The 27,837-nt window shown below is 30.8% G+C and overlaps 4 protein-coding genes across 6 annotated transcripts; 1 reads left to right on the top strand and 3 right to left on the bottom strand.

Moving 5' to 3' along the window:
• Positions 1 to 5,547: 5,547 nt before the first annotated feature.
• On the bottom strand, positions 5,548 to 7,242 carry TFL1A (putative phosphatidylethanolamine-binding protein TFL1a). The gene is made up of 4 exons (NM_001254508.3): positions 6,960 to 7,242; positions 6,688 to 6,749; positions 6,175 to 6,215; positions 5,548 to 6,075 (listed from the first exon to the last, which is right to left on the bottom strand). Exons 1-4 carry the CDS (start codon positions 7,158 to 7,160, stop codon positions 5,858 to 5,860), a joined length of 522 nt encoding a protein of 173 aa, NP_001241437.1. The 5' UTR covers positions 7,161 to 7,242; the 3' UTR covers positions 5,548 to 5,857.
• Positions 7,243 to 11,723: 4,481 nt separating this feature from the next.
• On the top strand, positions 11,724 to 19,270 carry LOC100776687 (MhpC-domain containing protein). 3 transcript variants are annotated; one of them, XM_041013784.1, is made up of 6 exons: positions 11,727 to 11,962; positions 12,234 to 12,496; positions 12,590 to 12,801; positions 15,079 to 15,343; positions 16,748 to 18,286; positions 19,091 to 19,270. In XM_041013784.1, the coding sequence occupies exons 1-5, from the start codon at positions 11,884 to 11,886 to the stop codon at positions 17,039 to 17,041; spliced, it is 1,113 nt and encodes a 370-aa protein (XP_040869718.1). In that variant the 5' UTR covers positions 11,727 to 11,883; the 3' UTR covers positions 17,042 to 18,286; positions 19,091 to 19,270. The 3 variants fall into 3 exon arrangements, with proteins under 3 accessions (XP_040869717.1, XP_040869718.1, NP_001345594.1); XM_041013783.1 differs by having other exon boundaries at positions 11,724 to 11,962; positions 12,234 to 12,801; NM_001358665.1 differs by lacking the exon at positions 19,091 to 19,270 and having other exon boundaries at positions 11,820 to 11,962; positions 16,748 to 17,201.
• A 58-nt stretch (positions 19,271 to 19,328) lies between these two features.
• LOC100795296 (F-box/LRR-repeat protein At1g67190-like) lies at positions 19,329 to 21,435 on the bottom strand. The gene is made up of 2 exons (XM_003520645.4): positions 21,254 to 21,435; positions 19,329 to 20,464 (listed from the first exon to the last, which is right to left on the bottom strand). Exons 1-2 carry the CDS (start codon positions 21,433 to 21,435, stop codon positions 19,798 to 19,800), a joined length of 849 nt encoding a protein of 282 aa, XP_003520693.1. The 3' UTR covers positions 19,329 to 19,797.
• Positions 21,436 to 22,642: 1,207 nt separating this feature from the next.
• Positions 22,643 to 26,981, bottom strand: LOC100777750 (iron-sulfur assembly protein IscA-like 1, mitochondrial-like). The gene is given in 3 exon segments (NM_001255036.2): positions 22,643 to 22,955; positions 25,608 to 25,725; positions 26,766 to 26,981. Coding segments are annotated over 3 exon segments (405 nt in total). The 5' UTR covers positions 26,956 to 26,981; the 3' UTR covers positions 22,643 to 22,858.
• Between the last annotated feature and the right edge of the window lie 856 nt (positions 26,982 to 27,837).

The raw sequence follows: 27,837 nt of genomic DNA on the forward strand, positions 1-27,837 counted from the left end.
TTCCAACAACAAACAACAATTGTATTGTGGAATCTAACAACTGACGAATTCAAGGTAATTCCTCCTAGTCTTGTTGAGTTTGAATCACCTTATCGAGAGACTTCGATTATATTTCATGGATTTGGTTATGATCATGTTAGAGATGACTATAAGGTGATTCAGCGTGTACACTTTTTTGATCTAATTGACAGTGATTTTGATCGTCTTGGTGTGTTGTACGAAGAGGTGTCATGGGAAGATGTATCTTTGCATCCTTTGTGGGAGATATATAGTTTAAGAAATAACTCTTGGAGCAGACTTGATGTCAATGTGGCTGATTGTTGTCACCAAATTCCAGGTTATCAAGTGTACGTGGATGGAATGTGTCATTGGCGGGGTCATGAGGGTATTCCCCAAGAAGAATGTTTGGTGTCATTTGACTTGAGCAACCAAGTGTTCTTTACAACACCTATGCCATTGGACATGGATGATATGAGAGCATTCCTTGGTTCAACAAATGACGATTTTGATTTTAGTTTGGACAGATACTTGGTGGTGTTAAATGGATCTATTGCTTTAATCTCATATTATGTTGAGACAACTATTTTTCACATATCAATTTTGGGTGAAGTAGGTGTGAAGGAATCATGGACTAAACTCTTCATCGTTGGGCCATTGCCTTGCGTTTATTGTCCTATTGGAGTAGGAAAGAATGGTGATATATTCTTCAGAAGAAAAGATTACGAACTAGTTTGGTTTAATTTAAGTACCAATATGATTGAGGAGCTTGGTATCAAAGGAGAGAATAATTCTTGTCAGATAGGAATTTACAAGGAAAACCTCATTTCCATTGAATGAATACATAATTAGTTGTTTTTCTTATTTTCACCAAGACATCTAGGAAAATAATTATCAAGATTTTAACTTATATACAAACTGGTTTGTCAATTTGTCATATCATATTTCTTTATGATAAAGTGTATGAAACATTAAGAAATTGATCTTCTTTATTATTTATAAATTTATGTATGAGAAGGGGTTGCATTTATATTAATGTATTATTTTTCTATATGATTTTTCTATTTATGTACAAAACTACCTGAAAATTTAGATAATAGTTGAAAAATTGATTTGTTAAATTATAAGTGTTTCATAAAACTAATTTTTGAAGTAGGTGAAAAGATTAAAAAGACAGAAAAATAATGAAATCATGATTTATTTTAAAAAAGATAACAATGAAAATGAATAAATACATTTGAGGATAAAAGTGAAAAAAAATATAAAAAGTTAATGTGTTAAAAAATGTTAATTCAAGTAATGTTCCAAAAATATAAAAACTGCTATTTTTTTTATTGAACAGTTAAATAAATTTTTTGGTTAGTAAAAAAATTAAAAACCAATTGAATATTTCATGAAACATATCCTTCATAAAAACTTTGATTAGAATATGTTTAAAAAACATTCATATCTTAGAAATCTAATTAATCATAGATTAAAGTCATATAGTCTAGGTGTCCTAAAAGTCTACATAGAAGGGCCCTATGAGAGGTAAATGAAAACAATGTGTCTTTTTTTTTTAATATATAGAATTTGAAGTATTAAGGATCCCTTATGATATTGTTTTTTGAATTTAAGGAAAAAAACCTGGCAAATCATAAAAACTTTGTGTGCACCACCAAATTTAAATGTGTGTCATGATATTGAATGGTGTCTCATATTTTAAAATGTCATGAATTAAATTTTAAAGATATTTAATTTTTTGTTTGATAAATCTTTTAGAGATTATATAATTAAATAAAATTTTAATTTGAATTTAAAATATTTTAATGTTAACTTTATTTTAATCTAACAATTGAAATTAATTATATTTTTCCTCAAATAAAATAATTATTCTCTTATGATACACATGAAAGTGGCAATAATGACAATAACAACAATGACAATAACCATAATGATGGTATTGACAATTATAAGGGTGATTGGGATGATGATAATGATTAATTTTAAATGTTTTAAGTCAAGATAAATTAACCATTTTTGTTCCATAATAATTGTTGATATAAAATTCACTTGAAACCAAACTATTACAATCATTGAATATTTGTCTTGTGCATTACACATGTTAAAATAATAATTACATTAAATACTAAATTTTTGTATTTTTCTTTTATTTTGGATTGAATATTTACTTTAAAAAATTACAAATTTGACTCTTTTATAGTGATTGCATGAATAATAATTAATTTTCATAAGAAAGTCAACAATTAATATTTCAACACATCCATGATTTGTTATACTTATAGACACAATATCAATCAAAATTTCATCAGCAATATTTGCTAATTGAATTGTTGACTTATGAGGAATTAGATTAAAAAATTAGATAGACATATTTTATTTTAATTTTCTAAAATAAAACTAAAACATGTAAGATAAACTCATACAAAGTGATTTTAAAAAAAAAATACAAATAATAAATAAAACACTAAACATGACAAGATAAATAAGGATATGCATAATCCAAATATTTAATTATAATTGAAGAAGACTTTGAATACAAATATAAAAAAAGAATATAAAAACTTTTTAACAATTAATTCTGAATTAAGTTAACATATAATATTTTATAATAAATTAAAAAATTAATTTTAGAGGTGAAAAAATAAGCATGATGATGACATGTGGCATAAGTTATGCATATTTTTTTATAATATTATATTAAATATTAGATATGTTTTGTATTTATTTTCCTTTTATTTTAGATATAAAAAAGAGATAGATATTTTGAGTTTTTCTTAAAATGAAGAAAAATATTTAAGGCAAAAGATAAGTTTTAAAAAAGTTAACAATAAATAAATTAATTGATAAAATACTGACATAAAATACTGACAATGATACAATACTATATGTAGAATCCAAATGCAAGTTTCTACTATTGAAAAAGCCTTTAAATTAAAAAATATATATCAAAAGAATATGAAAAAAAAATTGTAATTCTTATTAAATAATTTTTTTGTGATCTTGTTTAGATAAAAAATTAACAATTACTTCTCAATTAAGTTAATATATATATATATATATATATATATATATATATATATAATATCAATTAATTAATATAGTTATTTTTGTTTTTATAAATCTAACGAGTGAGACAGGAAAACCTTCTATTACCAAGACAGTTAATATTTTGTATTCATACATATATTATTTGAAAAGTTTAATTGAAATACACTAATGATATACATTTCCCACTATCATTTAATTATGCATATCATATGATTAAAAATATTAACTTAAAATAATAATTACTTTAAAAATATATATTTTTAGTATCTTTTAATTAGTTTGATGGTACATATCAAATTTATATTAAAAGAATACAAATATTAGGTAAAATATAAAAATTATACTTAAAAAAACTCTATTGCATGTAATTATACTAATATGACTAACGAATATTCCATGCATAATCGACATCAATAACTTTTAATCAAGTTAAATGAAGAAAATAGGAACTAAAAATAAACAAGAATAACTTGACTTTTTAATTATGATGATATTGGAACTTTAGGAAAAAAACCTAAATTATCCAGTATTATAAAAAAATTGACTAGTAAGTAATACTAAACATTATATTTATTAATTAATATATATAATCAAATTGTGAACCACGTATAAATGTAAATATGATCATTTTACATATATGATTAATAAATTGAAATATGTATTATATTTATTAAATTTAATAAATATATTAACTTGAATTGTTTATTAGTATATTTTTTTATGATTTTATTTGATATGTTATTAATTTATTTTAATGTTTTTATTATTTAAAACATGTTATATATTTTTAATATTTTTATTTAATTTTTTTTTATTTAAAGTTTAGATAGTCTATTGATAAAAATACACAATAAAATTTAAAACAACATAATTAATACATTAATATAAAACGCACAATAGAAAGAAAAGAAAAACATTAAAAAGTATTTCTTAGGTTTATTTAAAATTGATTAGTCCATCTCATTATGTATTCGAGTAATGATCGATCTCACTATGTTTGTCGATCAGACATAAAATGTAAACCTAAATATTGAGGTCATGTATCTTCACTTCCAAGGGAATGAAAGTGATATTGATAAACTTTAAAAATGTTGTCCAACTTGTATACATGGTCAACAAATAGAAGAATTCGTTGTGGGACGTCATCTCATTATTAGTTTAACATATATATAATTTTAATTTAAATATAATTAATTTTTAAATTAAAGTATTTCAAATTTTTAATATCTCTTTTTAATTTTTATATGTATTTTTATCAATAGATTATTTAAATTTTAAATAAACAAGAACATTTAAATAAAACAATATTAAAAATATATAACATCTTTTAAGTAATAAAACATTAAAATAAATTAATAACATATCAAATAAAATCATAAAAATTATATTAATAAATAAGTCAAGTTAATATTATTTATTATATATTTAAATAATTAAAAAAACATAAAAAATTTGAAAAAAAAATTAACTTAAACATTAATAAAAAAACAGGTTTACGACTTTAGTCGTAAATCATAAATTTTTTTTTACGACTTTAGAGTTGTAAAATAAATAAAAAATATTTACGACTTCAAAGTTGTAAAAAAATAATTTAACTGAAGTCATAAAATTATTTATGACTTTAGTAAAAAAAGTGGTAACACCTATTATAACTTATCATCTTTTGAATAATTTTTAAAACATACTTTTAATTAAAAAATAACCTAAAATTTTACCCCTTTTAATAAAAAGACTTAAAATTTCGCTTGCATAAATCAAAACATTTGAGGATTATGATTAACACACTAAAAAAAACTCCTTTTAAGGGTCCGGGTTAGTGATCAAGACCCTAAAAAATGTCTATTTTTAAATTTTAATCAACATTCTTATTATTTTCCTATTTTTTATTTTTATTTTTCTAAACGGAGATAAACATTGTCAAATGTGCTAGTGTAGAAATGTGTTGATTTCAACGTAACCTCATTTGATTTCACAGCTTCTATGTTTAGTGTATTGGAACGATTACACCTTTCATTTAAAAGAGTGCAAACTAACGGTTTCGAAACACACTATTGGCAATACATATACTATCTCACATGTTCTTAATTTTAGCAGTGCCGATAAGAAAAGAAGTTCTTTTAACTGGAAATTTGGTGTAGAAATCACTGTTTTCCTGAAGGGTCAATCCATCAAGTTAGCAAAAGGCAGATGTCATAAATATTATATAGATGAGCAAGCCTCGTATTACTGAAAAATAATATGAAAGGTTTCACATCTGAATGGAGAAAAAATAATCAACACGACAAGATCGCAAGTGTGTACAGGTCACTCATAATTTCATAAAGTCCCATATAGTAATTAAATAATGATACTTTTTCTGTTAAAAACGTAATTTAGTTGTGAAGAGATCGAAAAAAACAATAGAGAGAAGGTGCTGAGTGATTGAAACCCGCAATGACAAACCAAAGGAAAGAAGAAACGAAGCTAAACCCTAAACTATTAAAGTAAAAGAAACGACAATTGCGTACCAAACCTCTTATTTCTATATATAAGATCACACCTCATAGTAGTCCCACGAGGTAATAATAATACACGTAGTAGTATAATGTTTACACAACAGATGGAAAGTAAAATAAAACGTAGCATACACACGGGTCAAACTAGAAAATGATTAATTATCTTCCCTTCCTGCAAGTTATTTGAAGCCACATGTGAGGATCAACTTAATTCCACTACTGAAACTCCTTGTACTTGTACCTTTTTTTATCGCTTTATTCAATACAATACAATACTAGTTTGGTTGAAGCAGTGGCAAAATCAGCAGCTATAGCTAGCGTCTTCTTGCAGCCGTTTCCCTCTGTGCATTGAAGTAGACAGCAGCCACAGGGAGGGCAAGGTCGTTCTCTGCTGCGAATTTGCGTGTGTTGAAGTGGTCCCTTGAAGTGGGTGGAGTAACACACTGTCTACGCTTTTGCTTGAACAGGACAAACACAAACCTATGGATCCCAATATTAGGCTTTGGGATCTCATAGCTCACCAACTCTTTCCCTACAAAATTATTAGGAATATCATGTTTTTTGTCACTCTCTCATCAATATCATCAGAGTAAGTAATTCCCATATAACACATTTTTCATATGAAACCTACCAAATGTGGCATCTGTTGTGCCTGGAATATCTGTCACTATCCTGCAGCAAAAAGAATGTATGCAACAAAATTTTTTACTGTTAGATACCTATGAATGAATAGCTAGTTTTCCTTATATGTAGTTCTGTTATATTTATTCAATTCACCCTTTTAGATTGTTTTGATTTTAGGGAGAACGGATGATGATGGAGCATGCAACTCTTACAGAATACAAAGGCATGTGTGTACCTTCCTCATATGTGATGTAAGTATTTATATATTAATTACCTGTCCATAGTTTGATGTGATGAAAGGGGTGCATATATCTTGCAAAACTTCAAACTTGATAATAAAATACAGACATCTAACGTGAATGTCATATGGATAACCAGTACATACAGAACTTTTAAAGTATTATATATCATAAAATTTTCGTTTGGGTTGAGTTGTTAAGAGAAACCGGTAGCTATATATGTGTGTGTATGATCATTAATATAATAAATGACTACTTAAGTTAATCTTTATATTAAGTACCAGTGCAAGTGCTCTCTCAGATAAGGGTCACTAGGGCCAGGAACATCAGGGTCAGTCATGATCTGCACCAAAAAAGCGAGACATTAGCTTAATGATTCAGTATTTGTAAAGAAAACTCCAAAAGAGACTTACTGTGTGAGCTTGATTACAGAAAACAACAAAGAAACACACTGGCAACAGCTCAAGTTTTTCCTCTCTTTTTTTTCCCAAAAAACTTTGTTCTTTAAAGAGAAAAGGAATAAGAGAGGAGATAAAAGATATATATATAGTACCAGTGTAAAGAAGGACCTCATATCACCACCCTCAATCTCAACCTTGGGCTTGGTGTTGACAGTGGAAGGGAAGAGTTCATGGCCATTGTAGACTTGATTCTTGTTGTAACTCACAATCATTTTTGTGCTTGTGGTAAAAGAATCAAGAACTTCTCCTATGACTCTCCCCACTATTAGAGGCTCTAAAGGCATTCTTGCCATTGTAAGAGGAAGGAACAAGGAGGAAGAGAGAAGAGGTAGTGGAGCTAAGGAAGGGAGGAATACAATTGTTATGATGAATCCTGCTGAGGAAAGGGAGTGTGAGCTCTATATTTATAATGTCTTAAAAAGTGTCTTTCAAGGTAGAGTGTTTTTCCCCCCTCCTTTAAAAGATGTTGCAACACATTCTTTAGATTTAGAGAAAAAAACATGTTCTACAGGAAAAACAAAAAATGAAAAAAGCCTACAAATAAATCAAGTGCATCCGTGAAGGTCCTCCCACTACCCCTAATATATTATCTCTTAATTTGGCTCATCTCAACAATTGATTTTGGGTCTGGGATGTTTGTGCTGAAATCACATTAGTCATGATATGTGACAAATTATCCTTTCCCCTTTTCCTCTCTCCCCTGGTCATAAACACAGAATGGGGCCATTAGAATCGGTTCTTAATTGATTGGCTGTACACAGGAATGGATGCATGGATATTTCCATCCAATAAAGCAATTTTTTTTTATTCTAATAACAACCCTTTTACAGTGTACTTCTTTTTAATTCCATCCCATCCATCCCAGTTCTAAAAAAAATTGTAAAAAATATTAAAAAAATACAAAACTTCCCATTTTTTTTCTTCCCATCAGCTCGATCAGGTAAAAAAAAGCATCATGTGTATGTGGGTCCTCTCCCTTTGCAAGTTGTCAAGCTTCTGCCGTTTCATTATTAAACTAAAAGCATAAAAGGGAACAACTCTAGGAAGTGCTTCGTTTCTTGAACACCCACATTTTAGCATTCTCTTAGTACCATGGACGTGCAGAAATTTTTGTTGTATGCCTTGCGTAGAGAACCTTCCTTAATTGCATGCACACAATGTGCAACATTTCTGTTTGTGGGTGCGTGATTCTCCATTTTCCCTCAGAGCCATAGTCTTTCTTTTAATTGTGTTGGAAGATTCGTGATAAAGATGGCATAATTAAAGGAACTCCACCACAAATGCTCAAGGCTAGACACGCCTATAGAGTACAAGTGTGTGAGTGCCTAAGAGGTCATTTCAGAATAAAAACTTAACTCTTAAATTCAGACCAAAGTTCCAAGATTGGTAAAAGAGGAAGCTGGACCTTTATCATGAAACCATTTTGCCCTCCTCATCTCTCCATGTGAAATTTTATGTTATTCAAGTTCTGTTTGCATTCTTTTGTAGGAGAAAAAAAGGGGTTGACGTGTGTGCATCCATGCGCATCCCTTGCTTTAAAGATCACAAATTCTAGTTCCAGAAAATAAAATAAAAAAACCCTAATTGGCGGTGGCATAGTTTCGTACGTATAATTAATTAAGCAGACATTCGTTACATTGATTTTTTTATATTATGATTTGAAAGTGGAATATATAGACAAATTATTGCATAAATAAATTGCAGCTGGTATCGTTTCACTGTCAAAACGTGATATTATTTAAATTTGAGACTTGTTAATTATGTGCCATATGGAGGTGATGATTCTAAAATTTGTTGGTCTTAGTTGCTTATTTTGGTATAAGTTGATATTCATATTTCCAAATTTGGATAAGTTAGGCTTTCTTTCCTAAAGTTCCAATATCATCATAATTAAAATCCTAAGTTGTTCATGTTTATCTTTTAGTTCCTATTTTTTTCGTTTAACTTAATCAAAAGTTGTTGATCCCGATTAAGCATGGAATATTCGTTAGTCATATTACTTTTTATATTTTGCTTAATTTTTATATACTATTAGTAAAAAAATTATATGTACTGCCAACTAATTAAAAGTTACTGAAAATATAATTTTTAAAGTAATTATTATTTTAAGTTAATATTTTTTAACTATATGATATGCATAATTAAATGATAGTGGAAAATGTATATATCATCAGTGTATTTCAATTAAACTTTTCAAATAATATATGTATGCATACACAATTTTTTTAAAGTTAAATTAATTAATCCTCGACTCTTCCTCACTCATACATACAAGTTTTGTATTTTTTTTATACAAAAGTCATGCAATTTTTTTAAAAACATCATGTGATTTGATTTTTTGTTTATAGAATTTTCTATTTATGTATAATTATATAATCTAAACTGATAACCTCATAGGATCAGCCTAACAGTAAGAGAGAATTAAGTAATATGCATGAAGACGTATATTTGATCCTCCTATGTACACAAAAAAAATTGCTTCTCAAACTCATTCATATAAAAATGACTTTCTCATCAAATACGCACAATATATCTATGTGTGCATGAGAGAGATAGTAAGAAATCATACCAAGAACAATTTTGTAATAAAAATGGAAGCCTTATATCATGTGGCAACAAGTCTCTTAGGTCATCTCTATCTGTGATTCTTATAGGGGTTCTTAAAAATAAAAACTTGTTTTAATGAGTTTCTACTGTTTAGAACTTGTTCAGGTGACTGCCAAGTGTGGAGTAATTAGTTCTTATAAAATAAATTCTTATATGAATTGAGTTTTTAACATTAAAAAATTATTTTATTTATCAGTCAACCGAAAATTATAAAGATAAGGGATAGATTGCTTGGAAACATATTTTATGTATTTGAGAATTTTATTATTGGAATGAAAAAATTTCAGAATTTTAAAATTTTATATTTCGGTGTATAATTCACTAAAAAATAAATTAAGAACCTTTGATTAGATTCTCCATCCCATCACAGATGTTCTTAGAAACCGCACTTGATCATGCAATACAAAAACATATAAGAAATTATAAATATTACACCCAGCACCTTATATTAATAGAATTGAGCTATATATTCTGGTTATAAAGTTAGCCAGCCCGCCCCCCTTCTTTTTCTTTTTAATGAAAATTGCGAAAGGAAGTCCTTGAAAAGGAAGTATATGAATTGAAAGAAGAAAAAAAGCTTTCTAGTATTATTTTCTATGTTAAAGAACGATATAGAAGTATAGTTTTGACATAAAACTATTGATATAATTATACCACTTAAGTTTGATCAGTTTGCTGCTATCTTTAATAGAGCAATAATGAAAATGAATTTCATTATTTTTCCTCAGAAACAAAAACATTCGAGTACAATTCAGCAAAAGAAAAACAAATTCATAGATTATTATACAAAACCTACAAATTTGAGTGGGGGAATTTGAATTTCTTAGAAGACTTTAATGGTTGTTTACTATCAATGTAAAATGATAAAATCAATCAACCAAAAATCATCATTGATATATCTTTTAACATAATTATTATAAATATCAGTAAACTTACAATCAATTAAAATATACTATATGACTTAGAAGATAATTCTATTTTATTTCAAAGGTACGTAGAAAATGCCTTGCTTTTAATTATTTTTGTTTTAAATTTTATGATAAACCTATTTTTTTCTGGAAACTAAGCATAATTTTTCTGTAAATAATGTGCCACTTCAATTGTTTTAGATTATTGTTTAAAAAACTTCATATTCTGGAATTTCAAAATAAAATGAAAAGTATTAGTTTTTAATCTTATTGATAACAAATTTGTTACAATTTAACTTTTCTGAAGTCAGATTATAAAGTTAATAGTAAATAAATTAATAATAATAATAATAATAATTAAATAATACATGTATAAGATATAAATATTAGAATTAAAAAAACATAACATTATAGAATTTTAAGATTAAGTACAAACAAAAGTTCAAACCAAATTTACACACTATATAGTTCTAAGACTCAACAATATAAAATTAACAATGTGCATTAACAACAATGAATTTATATCTAAGAATAAAAATGAAAATGACGTCTTTTAGGTTGATTTTTTTATGTTTAAGAAAAAAATATCAAAATAACATTTATTGGATGTTAATTTTGTACACCTGATTAACGTCAACCTTCAATAAAACTGTGATACGTGACGGTCAACGTTGAATTAAAGCGTGACACATGACGATTAACGTTTAATTAAAACACAACATGACGGTCAATGTTGACAAGTGACAATCAACGTCTAATCTCGGAATTGGATACTAAAATAACAAAATTGCACAAAAAATGAAGACTAATATCGTGAATTAAATTATAAGAAGACCAAAATCGTATTTTGAGACAAACAAGAGAATCAAAATCGAATTCTGAAACAAATAAAGTGACCAAATTTATAATTTTATTTATATAATATATATGGTTAAAAATCAAAACATTTCTTTATTACGGAATATTATCTCTCGACACGTGTTATATGGATAACACATGTAGTCTAATTACCTAACAAAATATTTACAAATTTTATATTATTAGATTCTTTTGTAACAATATTTTTTTATTTATTTACCATTTTAAAAAATTTAAATGACATCGTTATTATTTTAATTATATCCAAATAAAACAAGCAAGCAAAATAATAAGAAAATATCAAAATAATAAATGAAATAAATATACAAATATATACCTAAAATTAAATAATTTTAATGAGAAATGAGAAAATTACATGTCCACTTATTTCGACCACATAGAATTATCATAGATAAGAAAGTTCTCGCCCTTTTTTTCTTTCTGATGAGATATAGACACGTGTATATTTGTGAATAGAGCTGTACCAAACTTTTTCCCTTTTTCTTGATGCCACAAACTACAGATAGGTGAATCCTCCCGTTCAGTTATACTACACCAGTGTGACAGTGTGTAATGTGTTCGTGTCCGTGTCTCAAGTTGAAACGTTGTGTCGTGTTTGTCATTGTCTAAGAAAGAGGGAGAAATGGGAGTAGTGAACAGAAGAAATTCTGCAGCTCATACCAGTAACCAAAACAAAACAACTTCAATTCAACTCCCTTTAGGTCTCACTTTTTTCTGTTTCTTGAATGAAATGTGCATGTGCACTGCATTTTGGCATATTCCTACTCCCCCTTCTTGTTTCTGATTTATCAATGATATTCACTTTCCCATGACATTATCCTCAGAGTCTTGATGGGACTTCCTCACCTTTCATTTTGTTCACACTAGTTTGTTAGAAACACTGTACTAAACTGAATAATTGATATTCTTATACTTATTGAAATAATATTTTATTTTGTTTTTCTTTATTAATTAAACTTTGCATTCTCTCAGGAATTTTTGGAACAGTGCTGGCAGTGTTGTTCATTGGGTTTGTAGCATGGAGTTATCAAACTATTCAACCTCCTCCTCCAAAGATATGTGGATCTCTTAATGGTCCCACTATAACAGCACCCAGAATCAAACTAAGAGATGGAAGGAATTTAGCATACAAAGAGCATGGTGTCCCAAAAGATGTTGCCAAGCATAAAATCATCTTTGTCCATGGTTTTGATGCTTGCAGGCATGATGCCTATGTTGCCAAAACACTATCACCTGTAAAAAAATGTTTAATTTCTATTGCTTTCACAACATTCTCTGCTATATATTTTTGGAATTTGTATTATCTGAATTTGTGGTGGATTTTGCAGGATGTTGCTGAGGTATTAGGGGTTTACATTGTATCTTTTGATAGACCTGGGTATGGGGAAAGTGATCCTCATCCAAATCAAACAGTTAAGAGCCTGGCATTGGATATAGAAGAACTTACTGATAAATTGGGATTAGGGTCCAAATTCTACATAATAGGTTTTTCTTTGGGTGGCCAGGTTGTTTGGAGGTGCCTTAAGTATATCCCTCACAGGTATGGTGTATTCAGGTTAAATGTAAGTCTTTTGGCTAAAAAAAGAACATTCATTCTTTGGTATGTAAATGTTTGCATCTTCTTGCTTGGATATGTATTTTAGTGGTGTGAGTGATACAAGATCTTTTTTCCTATGCACTTATTATGCAGAACTCTGATCTAGGCTGCCTCCAAATAGCTTAGGGTTGTGAAATTGGATAGGGCAATTGTGCTCTGTTGGGGAGATTCGAGGGGTACACTTGTGGATCAGGAGCCACCACATAAGGAAGCCTGACACCACACTCTAACCCAAAACCTTAAGACTCAGGTTTATGGATCTTCTCCTCACTTATATGGTGTTCAACTTTTTCACTTCTACCCGATGTGGGACTACACCTCACACTTGTAACCCAACACATCTTCTCCTCAAGTGTGAGTCTCTTCCACATGGTAGTCTCCCCCTCGAGCGAAAGTCCACGAGTATAGCCATGGCCACCTGCGGTACTTGCCCTGCCCGCTAGCCATTCTGGCCACCCCACTTCACCTGCGGGACACGTTGTGCCGCTAGTCATTCTGGCCACCTGTGGTACTTGCATACTCGTCTGAGCCGGTCACCAACTTGAACCATCGGCTTTGATACCACTTGTTGGGAATTATCAATAAACCATATACAATACCAAATGAGCACCAAAACACATTACGTCAGATTATCAAGAGGTTTTAAGGAATACCTGAATCCATAGATGTTGATTAACAGCAGCGAAATTTGACAATGGTCACAAACAATTGGTTTAATGACCTTCCTCAACCAAATCACCTTTTTCCTTATGGAACCTTCGTTTTTTTCTTCAGATGGGGAGAGGAGAAACTATTTGTTGATTTGGTATATTACGGACCAAAACCATGCCTTATGTTTTAAACCTATTAGGGTTTCTATTATCCCCTAATCGACTAAACTGGTTTCCGCTCATTAAGCCCATATCAATTATCGGTTGGTAATTTAATGAGCTCACTTAAATAGATCACTTTATATTGAACTCATTTAAATGTAAATAACTAATATAAATGTTATAATATAATATGTAGCCCATATTAATTAATTAGGAATTATAAAATTCCTAACACACACATCTTGATGGATAAAATTTTCTCGGAAATAACTCATTATATTCCAAAGCCTGATATATATCATATATAGCACTTGATTTTGGAGTATATAATAAATGGATTTCCTGGATATTCGAGAGACCAAGACTCTCTCCACTCTTTTTCCCTTTGTTTGAATGAGAGGGAAAAATGACAGGAGAAGTTTTTTATATTTGAAATTAAAGAGAAAACTTGGAGAGAATATTTTGAAATTTTGTTTCTTAAGAACAACCTTTCTTTATTTTCTTTTCAACTTAACAAGAATTTTTTTAAAATTAATAATAATAAAAAAACTCCCCTGATCCTTCCTTGAATGACAAGATACCTCTCACTCTCACCTCGAACATGCCTTCTCTGATTATTCTAGCTCCCAACTAACTAACTCCCTAGCTAAACTATTTACTCCACCAACTAACCATGGGTACATGGACAGTGATGGATCCAAGACTCTAAGTTAGCGGGAGTAATTTTTTTAAGAAAATAGAAATTGATAATAATTATTATCACACATACGAAGATAAGGAAATAGAATTGTAATTGTTAAAATCATATAATTTTAATATATTATACATACGGTGAAAATACAAAATTTAACTTTCAAATCAAAATACTTGAATAAAAAATAACAATAAAATACAAAGAAGAAAGAAAACTTGGGTCAATGGGTTCAAATATATAGAAATACAGGAATAAAATACAAAACTCAAAAATATTTACTTAAAATTTTATTCAAGTAGGGAATATATTTGCACACCCTAATTTATAATTTTATATGTAGTTCTGCCACTGACCATGGGGATCACCTGTCAGCATTAGTCAAGACTTGTTGTGAAAGTAGCTTACTCCTCAAGTTTATAACCAGCCACTAAGTCACTAACACAAATATACTAGCCCACTAGCATAACTCACAAACTGAGCCTATAAAAAGCTAAAGACCCAAACATAAAACTACTAAAATGACACTATAAAAATAGAAAATTCTTCAGTTTAGGCGAGTTCTACTGTAGTCAGTACCATGTGAAACTATGATAATTATAGTTTGGTTCCCTCCTCTCTAATTTCCTGGGCATCATTTTTGCATCAGTTAGAAGGAATTGTCAATCATTATCTTTATCTATTTATTGCATTGGTAAAAAAATTCAATGTTGACAGGCTGGCAGGTGCAGTGCTCATAGCCCCAGTTCTCAATTACTGGTGGGCTGGTCTTCCTGCAAACTTAACTAATGAAGTTTTCTACCAACAAAAACTACAAGACCAGTGGACAGTTCGTGTGGCTCACTACATACCATGGCTAACTTACTGGTGGAACACTCAAAAATGGTTCCCATCTTCTAGTTTAATTGCTGACAGTATAGATCTTCTTTCCCTTCAAGACAGAGAACTTTTGCCTAAGAGGTCTGATCGAAAGAATCATGTGGTATGTATCTGGATTATAGAGTGAAAGTCATGTAACTTCATAATTTATATTTGTTGTTGGCTAGATTCATACCAATTGATTTTGATATTTGTTGGTGACTGTTGTGCCTAAAGTCAGAACTGTTTAATACTGTAGTAAATGTGTCTAACTAACTGTTTAATACTGCATGTGAAGGACTGCATCTGTTGAAGTCAGTTGTGAACAATTATATCTACTTGTCACGTTTGAGTTTATAGTTCTTTGTAATCTTTTTCTCTATAGAACTGCTCAAACCAATACCAGTCATAAATTTGGAATTGATAACTATTACAGTTTGTATGTACTCTCTAGTTACCATTGGCTATTAATAAAAGTTTTAAAAGACATCTTGTACACAAAATATATTGATTACATCCAAACCTTATTCTACTTGGTGGGATCAGCTACATGGATTAATGCTTACCATTGGGTTCAACAAAAGCAAAAATTTCACTCTAACCATGATTATCATTTAGAGCAACTGAGCAGGGTCTTAGAGTCTTGTATCATACACACTACTCAAATTTAGTATTTACTCATTTTGTACCATCAACTAAGACTATATCATTTGCAATACTAGACTCGAGTATTTAAATTATGAACATTCATGCATTTTATTAGTATCAATTTAGGAGTAGATGCAAGTATGCAAAACTTGTAGGAAGTAGGAACATATTAGACTTATTGACAAAACTATGGTTTTTGATGATTTACTCTTGTATGATAATTGCCAATAGTTTAATGCATTTTGTAATCACTAAAATGTGATGTGATAGATACCATACCAGAAACACATAGCATCAGTCCAGTAGGATCATGGAATATGTATGGAGTGTCACTTTGTGTATGAAATCTGTTTACAAGATTTGTCATTTAGAAGCAGAAATCGATTGCAAAGCAAACAAATTTTGTAGTAAATGTTTGTTTTATCAGAGATGCAAAACATTTGTTTAGGCTATAGGCCTTTGGTGCATTAGTGCATTACTCTTTTTAGAGAACTGCTACTACGACTTGTGTGCTACGCATAGGTGTTAAAACTATCTTCACTGTTGTCTTGTATGTTAGTTATCAACCTTATTTTTTCTTCCCTTGGATAGACTGCTGCTTGATGTCATGATTTTATGAATTCTTTATATGAAGAGTTGTTTCCCAACTTATGATGGATCACTAAGTAATAAATTGATAATTCTTTTTTTGGTACATAGTAATAAATTGATATATAGAACTTCTTTTAACATTAGGGGCGTAAAATAATTTTTTATAAACACTAATGATAATTATTGTTGATACCATGCACATTGTTTTTTACTGGATCATGTTTAATTTGGTTGGTTTCTCCTATTGGTTATTGAAATGTGGCTGATATATTGTCTTATTGTTCCACAGGCTCAGGTAAGACAGCAAGGTGAACATGAAACTGTTCACCGAGACTTAATTCTCGCATTTGGTAGCTGGGAATTTAGTCCATTGGATCTGGAAAATCCATTTCCAAATAATGAAGGTTCGGTCCATATTTGGCAAGGAGATGAAGATTTGATAGTGCCTGTTAAAGTGCAACGATACATTGCACAAAAGCTTCCGTGGATTCAGTATCATGAGCTTCAAGGTGCAGGCCATTTGTTCCCTCATGTTGATGGTATGAGTGATACTATCATTAAGTCACTTTTAAGTGGGAAATAATTAACTTTCAATCTAGGACATTGATTGTTATTGTTAGTCCATGCAGATTGAATTAAAATCTTGATTTGCGGGAAGAAGAATCACGTTGCGCAGTAGTGCTCTTTGTTTGGATATAAATTTATAAATATTTCAATTCTAAGTGAATAAAATTCTTCTTAAGAAAAGTGAACTTTATCAAAAGAATTGATTGTGGGAATGAAACCTGTATCAAATATCCATATACCTATCGTATATTTTTATAATATCGTATCTGTATTATTTTTAATATTAAAATGAAAAAAAAAAACGTTTTAACATTAAAATAAAACGAAAACATAGTGAGTCTAGCATAAAATATAAAACATAATTATGTGTAAGAATCATCTCTTACGTGAAAATAATGTAATGAATGGTGCGTAAATAATATTGTTAAGATTTAAAAACAGAAGAATGAATACGTGTGAGCTCAAGAGATATGCTGCACTAAAACAAGGCTACACATGAGACACCTGTCCTATACGTGGCGAGATTTGTGACCAAATCGGGAAAATTTTCTGTCTATTGCGGCATTTGACAATTTTACTTTAGTTAATCCCTTGATTTGTGGGGTAACCTTAGCCGGCATGAATCATATAGACGAAGATGGTCCTTAGTTGCAGGGCAGTGTGCCTTATATTTACCTCTTTATTAGATTGGGTTTGTTCTAAACAAATTTGAACTCACTCAAATTCAACGGGAACATCGATCTCATCTTCAACTCAGTGTCATACAAGAATAATAAGCTCTAAAACTTTTGTCACTGCTACAAAAGGAACTTGATTTACCAGCTCGCATTCGAATTTCAATTTCCAGGAAGAAGAAGATGGTGATTGAGGAGGGTGACATGAAGTCGCAAGGCGAGGTGGAATCACGGGTCCAACAAGAAGCGAATTACAAGAACCACAACTACCATTCTCCATTATTCTCATCACATGAAGTTGTTGGGGAGGCTTCTGGTGGCTATGTTGGAAATGGGAAGAGGGATCATAATGGTGGTGGGTATCATTGTTTTGGAGGAGGTGGTGGGTAAGGGTGGGGCCCACAATGGAGATGGGTGGGCCTGAGTCCGACCAATTCGTCTGATGGGATAGGGAATAATGGAAGGCAGTTTGGGCTTGAGAGGGAGAAAGAGGGTGGTGGATTGTCATGTGGAAAAGGTGGTGGAGAGAAGGCAGAGGAGGTTGATCAAGAATAGAGTCAGCTGCCAGATCTAGAGCCAGAAAACAGGTGCATTTGCATGCATGCCTCATTTTTATCATCAATCCATGCAATGGCTATACATATCCTGTTGATATATATTATGAAATATTAATGCTGGCTTCTTGACTAGAAATGTTGTATAAAGCCACTGAACTCAATCTCAGTGAACTAAGGATAATTGATATATATAGTATGTGTGTAAAAATCAATATTTGTCAACACTGTGGATATCATTTGAAAATGGGCAATTCAAATAGAATCGAACTTTGGATGAATCTGGATCCCATTAAATTTCATTTCCAAGAGGAACCTCAACATTACTTTATGAAGAATTAATAAATGTATCAATTTATTAACTTATTGCACCCAAATTTGGATACTGTAAGTTTATATAAGAATCTGTCCTTGGACCTTTCCGCTTTGGAGTGTACATATTTGCTATTGATGCATTAGGATCGATAATTTTCATTAATATAGTATTTTTTTTCCCCTTGAAATTATGTAACTAGGATTGGCTTTTCCAGAAATTATAAGGGGTTGACAGGTTTCAGAGCACCAGGCTATCAGCTACTAATATAATGCCAATTAATGAACTTTTTAATTAGCTTAGATTTAAAGATGTGAATAAAATATACATCAAAATGGACCGCGTAGCTGCTATAGCTTATGAGGCTCATTGTGCTTTGCACTTCTTGCATTGCATAGGCTTGGTGTGGTATTGTATACTGTATGGATATATAATATTTTGGTAGATATTTGAGGAAGGATTGTTATTTAGCTTTCTTTGCGGAACCTTATTCGTTCCTTTTTTTTTTATTTTGGCCTTGGCAGGCATACACAGTGGAATTACAAGCAGAACTGAACCAATTGAGAGAAGAGAACGCCCAACTGAAACAGGGCTGGTACTGCCAAATAACATGAACTTCTGCAGAGTGATGAAAGTTTTCCTCTGTTGTTGTTATGTATTGAAGTATTAGTAATTCAATTATACTGACAAGGATCTTGCTTTTATTCTTCATGCCGAGCCCGAGAGGAAAAGAAAGCAACAGGTAACCACACTAACCAATAATGATCCAATTAAATTCTTGTTTGAAGTTCATATCAAGGGTACACAAGATATTGGTGTAACATTGTCCTTTCACGTTGGTGGGCACTATTGCCAGATATTCAGCATAGAAGCAATTAATTACCAGAATCAATCTAATTATTATGAAGCAATCCGTGATTTTTTTTATCGCCGGCCTTTTGTCCTTTCATCCATTGTAAAGGTTGAAAACCTGAAACTGGAAACAATGTACCCACATAAAAGTAACCACATCTTAGGTTCTCCTTCCACAAAAAAGAAAAAAGCAACAAATAATAGAAAGAAAGGGGTTGTGATGGAAACTGAAATTCACTCTTATACCCAAAGAATCTATAACTTTACATTTGAAGAATTCTTGTGATTCACGGCAGAAGAAATGGACAAAAGAAACTCATGGGGCATGCAAGTATCTTCTTTCACTTTGACAGAGATTAGATGAGTACGACAGAACCCACTACTCATATTCAAACTCAAACTTTACATGCCCATATTTTCTTCCAAGTTGAAGAATGAATTCAGAGAATCTGGCAAGAATTTGGCACTCTTCGTGTGTTTTGACCTCTGAAACAAAACCATAAATGATCAATTTTTTCAAATTGGGACAACCTTCCAGAAGTGCAGCTACCCATACTGAGAAAAGATCACTAATTACAGTCCATCCAAGTTCTAACACCACCACATTCATCAAACAAGACAAACCCTGCAAGCCATAATGAAGAACTCCATCTCTTAAATCATAGCTTAAGGACAAATGTGTCAACTGAGGAAAGCAAACAGAAATTGTCTCTATATCAACAACCTCATCCTCATCATCAAAAACGACACCCCACATCCAAAGCTTATATAACTTTGATGCTTTTGAGATCATATGAGAAAATTTTGGCCACATGATTGTGAAGTTACTGACATCTATGATCTCAAGGTTCTCTGTACTATCCCCAATATCAAGATGGATAACACTCACATCATCAATTTTCAACACCTTCAATGTCCCCTTTTCAATCAGCTCAAAAACCTCAAAGCTACAATATTTCAAATGAAGCTTCTCAAGCAAATCCGCCTCCAATATAAACTTATCCGAACTAAACAATTCAAGGTCCAAAACCTTCAAAGAAACGTTGCTGAGCTCTTATATAAGCACGTTAAAGATAAAACACAAAACAAATATATTTTACATAATTAAAACGAAAAAAGATATTTACAGTAATAAAAATAAATAATAAATGCTAAATTACAATTATCAAAATTATATTTAAGTCATTTAAAATTAATTATGAACATCGTGCATGTACTTATCTTGATTGAAATTAATTATCAATGCATAGTTGTTTTACAAGCTCTTCCACTTTAGAAAAATCAAATGATTAAGAATCTATATCTTATCTTATTTTCAAATATTAACTAGTGCCCTTAACTAATTTCTTTACGCACTAGTAAAAGAATTAAAGTATAAATATTTTTATTAGTAGGTAAAAAATTACGTTGTTCATGACCGTTTTTGTGTTCCCTTATAATTTTCATACTAAAAGAACATTTGGTAGATAATTTTTTTTTCAGAAATTATAGATGGAAAACTTAGTTTTCCAATGTTTGGTATGAGGTTTTAAAAATAACATTCCGAAAAAAGAAAGTTTTTTGGGAATATTTTTTAATCAAGAAAACTTTTATATGAGGAGAAATAAGAATTTTATTTTCCAAGTAATTTTATTTTTATTACAGTAAAAATATCGTATTACTTTTTATTAAATCATTTAATATGATAAAAATATTACATAACTCTTATTTTTAGAAAACTTAAGATTTTAATGGCCAACCAAATAAATTTTATTCAAAATTCTTCCACATAATTTTTTTTTCCTATCCAACATCTCCTAAATATTTTTTTTCTTTTAATTTGTTAATCAAGAAACCTATCAATTAGTGAGTAGGCATGGCAACGGGCGGGTCGGGGTCGGGTTTTGTTTACCCCACCCCCGCCCCCGACTCTCCATTTCCCTCCCCACCCCCACCCCCGAAACCGACGGGGGTGTATATTTACACCCCATCCTCGTCCCCGATCGGGGTCGGGTTTTTCCCGCCCTGCCCCCGACATTTTTATAAAATTTTATTAAAAAATATAATTTTTTATAAAATAACAAATATAATTTTAAATAAAATATAAAATTCAATTCAACACTAACATAAAATTTAATCTAATAATTTCATATTTCAATGTGTTATATATATTAATAATTAACGGGGCGGGTTCGGGTACGGGTTCGAGACGGATATTGAGAATCTCATTCCTGATCCCGAACCCGAATTTGGTTATCGGGGAAAATTCGACCCTGACCCCGACCCTGGTCAACTCGAATTTTTCCCATCAAAATCGGGACGGGTCCAGGACAGGCCCCACGGGTTCGGACCCGTTGCCATGCCTATTAGTGAGACCCTATTTTCTTTCTTTTATTTTCATGACGACACCTACAGATCACATGGACGACTTACCAAGATTACCAAACTCTTGTCTTAGTGAAAAATCACTGTTAATTTAATTTGCAAAATAATGATGAATTTGTATCCGAAAATTTTCTTTTCCTATAAATTCATTGTTATATTATAAAATGATTAAATCTGCGATTTTGAATAAGAAAATTTAAAGAGCTGTATATGACTTTCTTATTTTAAGTATTTCATTTTAGTTTTCGTTTTTATATATGTATTTTAAAATATTAATAACTAAAGTTAATTAATCTCAATTTAAATTTCAAATGAATTTTAAAATCTTAATATCCACATTATATTATAGCAAATAGAAAATTACAATTTATTTTCATAAATCATATTAAATTAATAAATATAGAAATGCAGGACATATTTAGCCATTAGTATTTTTCATTACATAAAGCATCTTGTGCCATTATTGACAGGTCATGATTCCTTTAAATGCGAAACACAAGAACTTCATGAAGCTGTTCTGGCTACCGTCCTTCTAGCGTTAGACGTGCGCACATATTTCCTCCGAGCAATGCTAAGACTAAATTTTCTTTAAAAAAAAAAAAAAAACAACAATGCTAGAGACTATGTCACTCAACCAGAAATGATCATTGGTAATAATTTAGTGAAAGCGTAATCTTCAAATTGACCAAAGAATTTTAAGAGAAGTTTCTTTAGCTCTGAATGATATGTTAAACTTAACGAAAATTATTTCAATGATATTGTTAACCTACAAACTACAATTCTCATGATACAAATAATTTTATATTAGAAATAAGAATCATCAAAACAAATGATAATACAAATTGTTGAAATAAGCCTTATTACCATCAGCTTCAGAGAACTCTGTATATTGAGACCATGTCAGTCCTCAGTATCCTTTTGTTCTGAGCACCAAAGCTCTCATTTCCCTTGTTCTCGCAGGCAGAATAATAGAAATCCATTAGTTGTACTTGTATGTCTATCTATCAATTAAATCGTGAAAGGACGACTTCATTACGTGAGGATCCACAGCAAGTTGAATAGCAATTTTAACTATTTCATGGCTTAGAAGATCCACTACTGCCTGTTGTCATGAAAGATTCACCACAACCACACTGACCTTTAGAATTTGGATTGACGAAAATAAATTCCGATCTGACAGGAGAAGCAAAAAGAGTAGAAGTTAAAATAAGAGCACTGAAAACAAAGAAGTAGTTCACATTAGGAAAAGAACGAAAGTAAACGGTTGAACCAACTAACCAACAGAAACCAGCACAACAAATAACTGTAAAGTAATTTTCATGCCATTTCATCAATATCTCCTTTAAGTGATGCAGACATTTTGTCTACATACATTTGAGAAAGGAAAATCACTAATCATCCCCGGAGCTAGGCATAACATGTAACACAAATTCACTTCACATTCCATCGAAAGCTTCCTTTAATAATGCATATACTCATACTGGAAAGATATTCGGGATTTGGAAAAGAAAATAATCGAGTACTCCAAAAGCACAAATTAATGCAGAGTCAGGGCAAAGGAGGGAGTAAAATAGTTTTTGTCACAAGTAGATCAATGCCCAAATATACAGTTCCTAAATTGAAGCTAAAAAGATGGTAACATTCTGATGAAGAGAATTTTATCAAAGTAATATGTTCTAAAGCTTCATATATTTATAGGCATTTGTGTTTCAATTCTATGTATATTCAGTATTTATAAATTATAATGTCTAGATTCAATTCTTTACCAAAAAAAGTTCATAGAAAGGATTACAAGCAGAGGTATCCCTCTGTGAGAATGGAACCACAAAGAAAATGCATGAAAATAAAGAAAATAAAGAGGGAATATCCCACCCCTTTCAAACCTCACTGCCATACTTAATTTTTTGCCTATCAACCTCACTTCCTTTCCCGTTCTTATCTCCACCCCCTTTCTCCCCATACAGGTACAGTGCCACAATTCTGATAGAATTAGAATCAATACACAAGAAGATAAGAAAAGAAACCTTCATAAAAATTTTCAGTTCTAACACTCTCCAATGTGAAGAAGTGATGCTAGAATTACAACGACTAATTAGGCTATGTTTAGTAAAACTAACTGAAAAGTTAACTGGAAGCTAAAAGTTAGAAGTTAGAAGCTGAAAAATTAGTTTATTAAATTATAAGTGTTTGTTAAAACTAGCTATTAAAATAGCTAAAAAGTGTAAAATGACTGAAAACAATAAAATCATGATTTATCTAAAAAGGGTAAGCAGAAAATTTGATAAATATTTTAAGGATAAGAAAGGAAGAAAATACAAAAAGCTACAGGCTAAAAACTAACGTTTTTTGCTGCCGAGAAGCTACTAAAAAAAAGTTTGTTTATCAATTATTTGCTCTTCCCTCCTCAGTCCAAACTAAATAACTAATGCTGTTTTGGGTAATTAGTTAGGAATACAATTCATTAGATCTAATTTAATCCCCAAGGGGTTGATTCCCTACAACTTCGATCTTTCGTCTCTCATACACCTTCATAATGGTTGGCCAGGTCCTATTAGATTCCCTTCTCCACTAAACATGTGACGGCTATCCATGTTGTTTCAGGTTCAGCCATTCCACTCCATTGCAACAAACTCTTCCTTTTGCACTTTCCCCTAATGAGGAATAAGCACTTCCAATCTCCTCATTCTTATTTGTTATATTTAATCTCAGGCCAGCATGATTGTGTAAAGAAAAGAAGCAATAGCAAATTAGAAAGCATTATATTCTGTTATAGCACACACACACTACTAGTTTTAAATTTTAATATTCTGTTTCTAGAATAATTACGTGGTTCTCGTAAAGAATAACAAAATATAGTTAATTACCTAAGCATCAGTGTCACATCATCTTATTACTAAGACGAATATATTGTATAAACTAAATTCCCACAAAAATGATTCTATATGTTTTTGGAGGTATGATTATTTTGATTATTGAAACATTATTACGCAAACCACAAGTATCAGAACTAAAAAATAAGATTTCAAATTTACCTACTTGGACACAGTTTATAGTTCCATGTTCTTCTAAAATAGATAATTAGAACACAATACATCTGAAAGTATTCAATTAGAAGAAACCAAATAACAAGCTCAAACTTTTGGTCTAGTTCCGTTCATGTGCTATTAAGTTGTCATAATGAGTCCAATTTTAACAGCCAGAATAGACACAAATCCTTAATATCAACTTTGAATGACACTTATTAAAATATTCTTGGTATTACAGCCAGAATATTGGCACAACAGATTCAGTTCACAAAGTAACATGCATGGATTTTTAGATATTTAATAAAGCCAAGCATAAGCATATTTATTGGGTGGGTGAGGAAATACCAGTGTGGAAGGGTGAGAGAGGTAGCAAAACATACAGTATCATATTGATACCAGTGGCAGTATTAAGAGGAAAGACAAATTCACTAATGATTATAATAATTGTGTTTAGTATTCTAAGTTAACCTCAAAATCTGATGTCTTTTAAAAAATATAAATATTTTCCAATTTGAGACTACTCAAATGGAAACTGTATAATTCCTGAGAGGATGAATCTCTCCATCCAAAAAGCAACCAACAGGATAGGAGTAAGTTATAAAGATTTATGAGGGAAGACAACTAATTTTGGTGTAGATGTAACAGATTTAAACAATAATCTTAAGATATCTGCGTCCCAAGTCCAAACCAATATAGAGAGATTTATCATCCCATTCCCAAAACACAATACAATAAACAAAAATAGAAAAAGAAAAATATAAGTTGAACATGAAGAAAAGGTGTTAAAGAAAACATTTACCTTAGTTTGTCATCTACAAAATCCATTTTAGTTCCAATGACATGCATAAGGGCCTTTGGATCAATCAATATCTTAACACCCTTATCCTCAACCAACTCATCAAACTTCCCTTTTTCATCTGTCAAAGCAACAGTAATCTAAGATGAAAAAGTCATAACTCATAATGAAATCATGCATCCATCTCCAGCTCACCGCAATTGAAAGGAATAATCAGTACACAAAGATAGTAAATTCCCAACAGGATTAAACTTTAATCAATATTACTCATATTTGGGACATGAAATTTTTATAAGAGAATAGGTTAGCACCAAAGGACAATTTTGAAGTGTTCCTATTTACCTCAGTATTTGACATACCTCAATGCATGCTTTTGACTAATGATATTGCCATAGCTACCTTAAGAGTAAGACAATGGAATGCGAGTTTCACAAGACACAAGTTAACAACAATGTTTTGGAAATTGGAAGTAAAATAAAACAAGAGTAGAAAATGTTTTAATAGAGCTCCATGGGGCAGAATAATATAGGTGGCAGACTTCACATAGAGGATTAAAGGTTTTCCCGTAGACTGTAGTCATCACTTTCATTAATAGCAAGGTATGACTCATTTCATCATCTCAAATGTGACTCCAAATTTTACTTCCTCATTTCAATCATCCATAGTTCTTATTTCAGCCAAAAAGAAAAATGAATCGAGTATTTTCATTTTTCAGGCTATTGTATGTATATAAAACCAAAGACATAAACATCCAATGAAATATGAAAAACAAACTCCAAATCAACTGTTCATCTAGTTTCAGATTGCGATAACAATCGATCTCAGACATTCGTCATAGGAGCATGTCATAAAAATCGAGAAAAATCGGTCAATCACAAGCAGCGATGCAGGATTCCCCGAAAATTAAAAGATCATGTACATGGAACAATGAATACTCCTTTTGCAAATTCATTAACCGAATGGATTCAGCCCTATAAATAAGAAGAGTAATCCAACGAGTCGAAGCTAAATCATTTAGGATCAACCTGTTCTCCTATGATTATAACGCAGGGATTCCAAAAACGAATACAGTATTTCATAATCAGTTCAGCTATGTTATTTGAGAGGATCTGTTCCAAGATACGTTATTATGAGAATTGAAGATTGGAAAGAGTGAGAGACCTGCGTAATTGAGGGTGTAGGATAAGCCGTTGCAGCCGCGAGCCTTGACTCCCAGCTTCAAGAAGGGCCTCTGACGCTGCTGTAGCAGCTGCCGTATTCGCGAGGCGGCGGCGTCCGTTAGCGACACGGCTTGGCGTCGCGCCGCCGTCGCTATCTTCTCCGCTGCCACGCTCATCGCCTTGGAAGCCATCGAAGATAAACTATCTCTGTCCCGTTGTTTTGGGATATTACAGCATTTCCTCCTTTTCAGGTATGGCGCGTGGCCGCCACGTTGTGGCTATGCTGCTCGTAGAACGTTCCCCAAGAAACCTATGTTAGGTGCTTCTGTGGCCTAATCATAACGCTCTGTTAGACCACGGCGGGTGAAGTTATCATGTCCCGATCCATTGCATACGTGTGGCGTGTCTATTTCCGGAAATAAAATTTTTTATCCTTCACAAAAGGGTTTTTACAAAAGCATTCATACCAAATGTCTACTTCAATTTCAAATGATTGAATATGATATTATTCAAATTTTTTTGATAAAAAAATATTCTAACTAAAATATCAAATATTATTAAGACTAATACCTAATAAAAAATATAAATGTAAATTTAGAGTATGAATGTCAATATCAACTATCAAGTTATCACTAATGTATTGCATCATCAATTTTCATTAAAAATTTGACAACATACTATTAGTTAAAATCATAATTGTTTAGAAAATATACTCATTATTCCCTAAGAAAAAATAAATCCTAAAATATTTATCATCTTAAATTTTTAATGTAACATTAATTATTATTTTTCATTTATATCCCATATAATATTAATAGTAAGTAACAAAAATTATAAATACATTAATAATTAATAAAATTAATTTTACAAAATTATTATTTTCTTTTATTATTTTATTATTTTAAATAAGTATAAAAAAATAGGACGACAAATACTACAAGATAAAAGGAGTGAAGAAATTTATGACATTAGATCAAATTAACACAACTCAAAATATAACTTAAATCCATCGTGAAAAATACACTAAACCTAATTTATTGAACTCAAATTTGTCTCCTTTCGAACAAGCGGTT

Source organism: Glycine max, chromosome 3, assembly GCF_000004515.6.
Source record: "Glycine max cultivar Williams 82 chromosome 3, Glycine_max_v4.0, whole genome shotgun sequence".
NCBI classification, from domain to species: domain Eukaryota; kingdom Viridiplantae; phylum Streptophyta; class Magnoliopsida; order Fabales; family Fabaceae; genus Glycine; species Glycine max.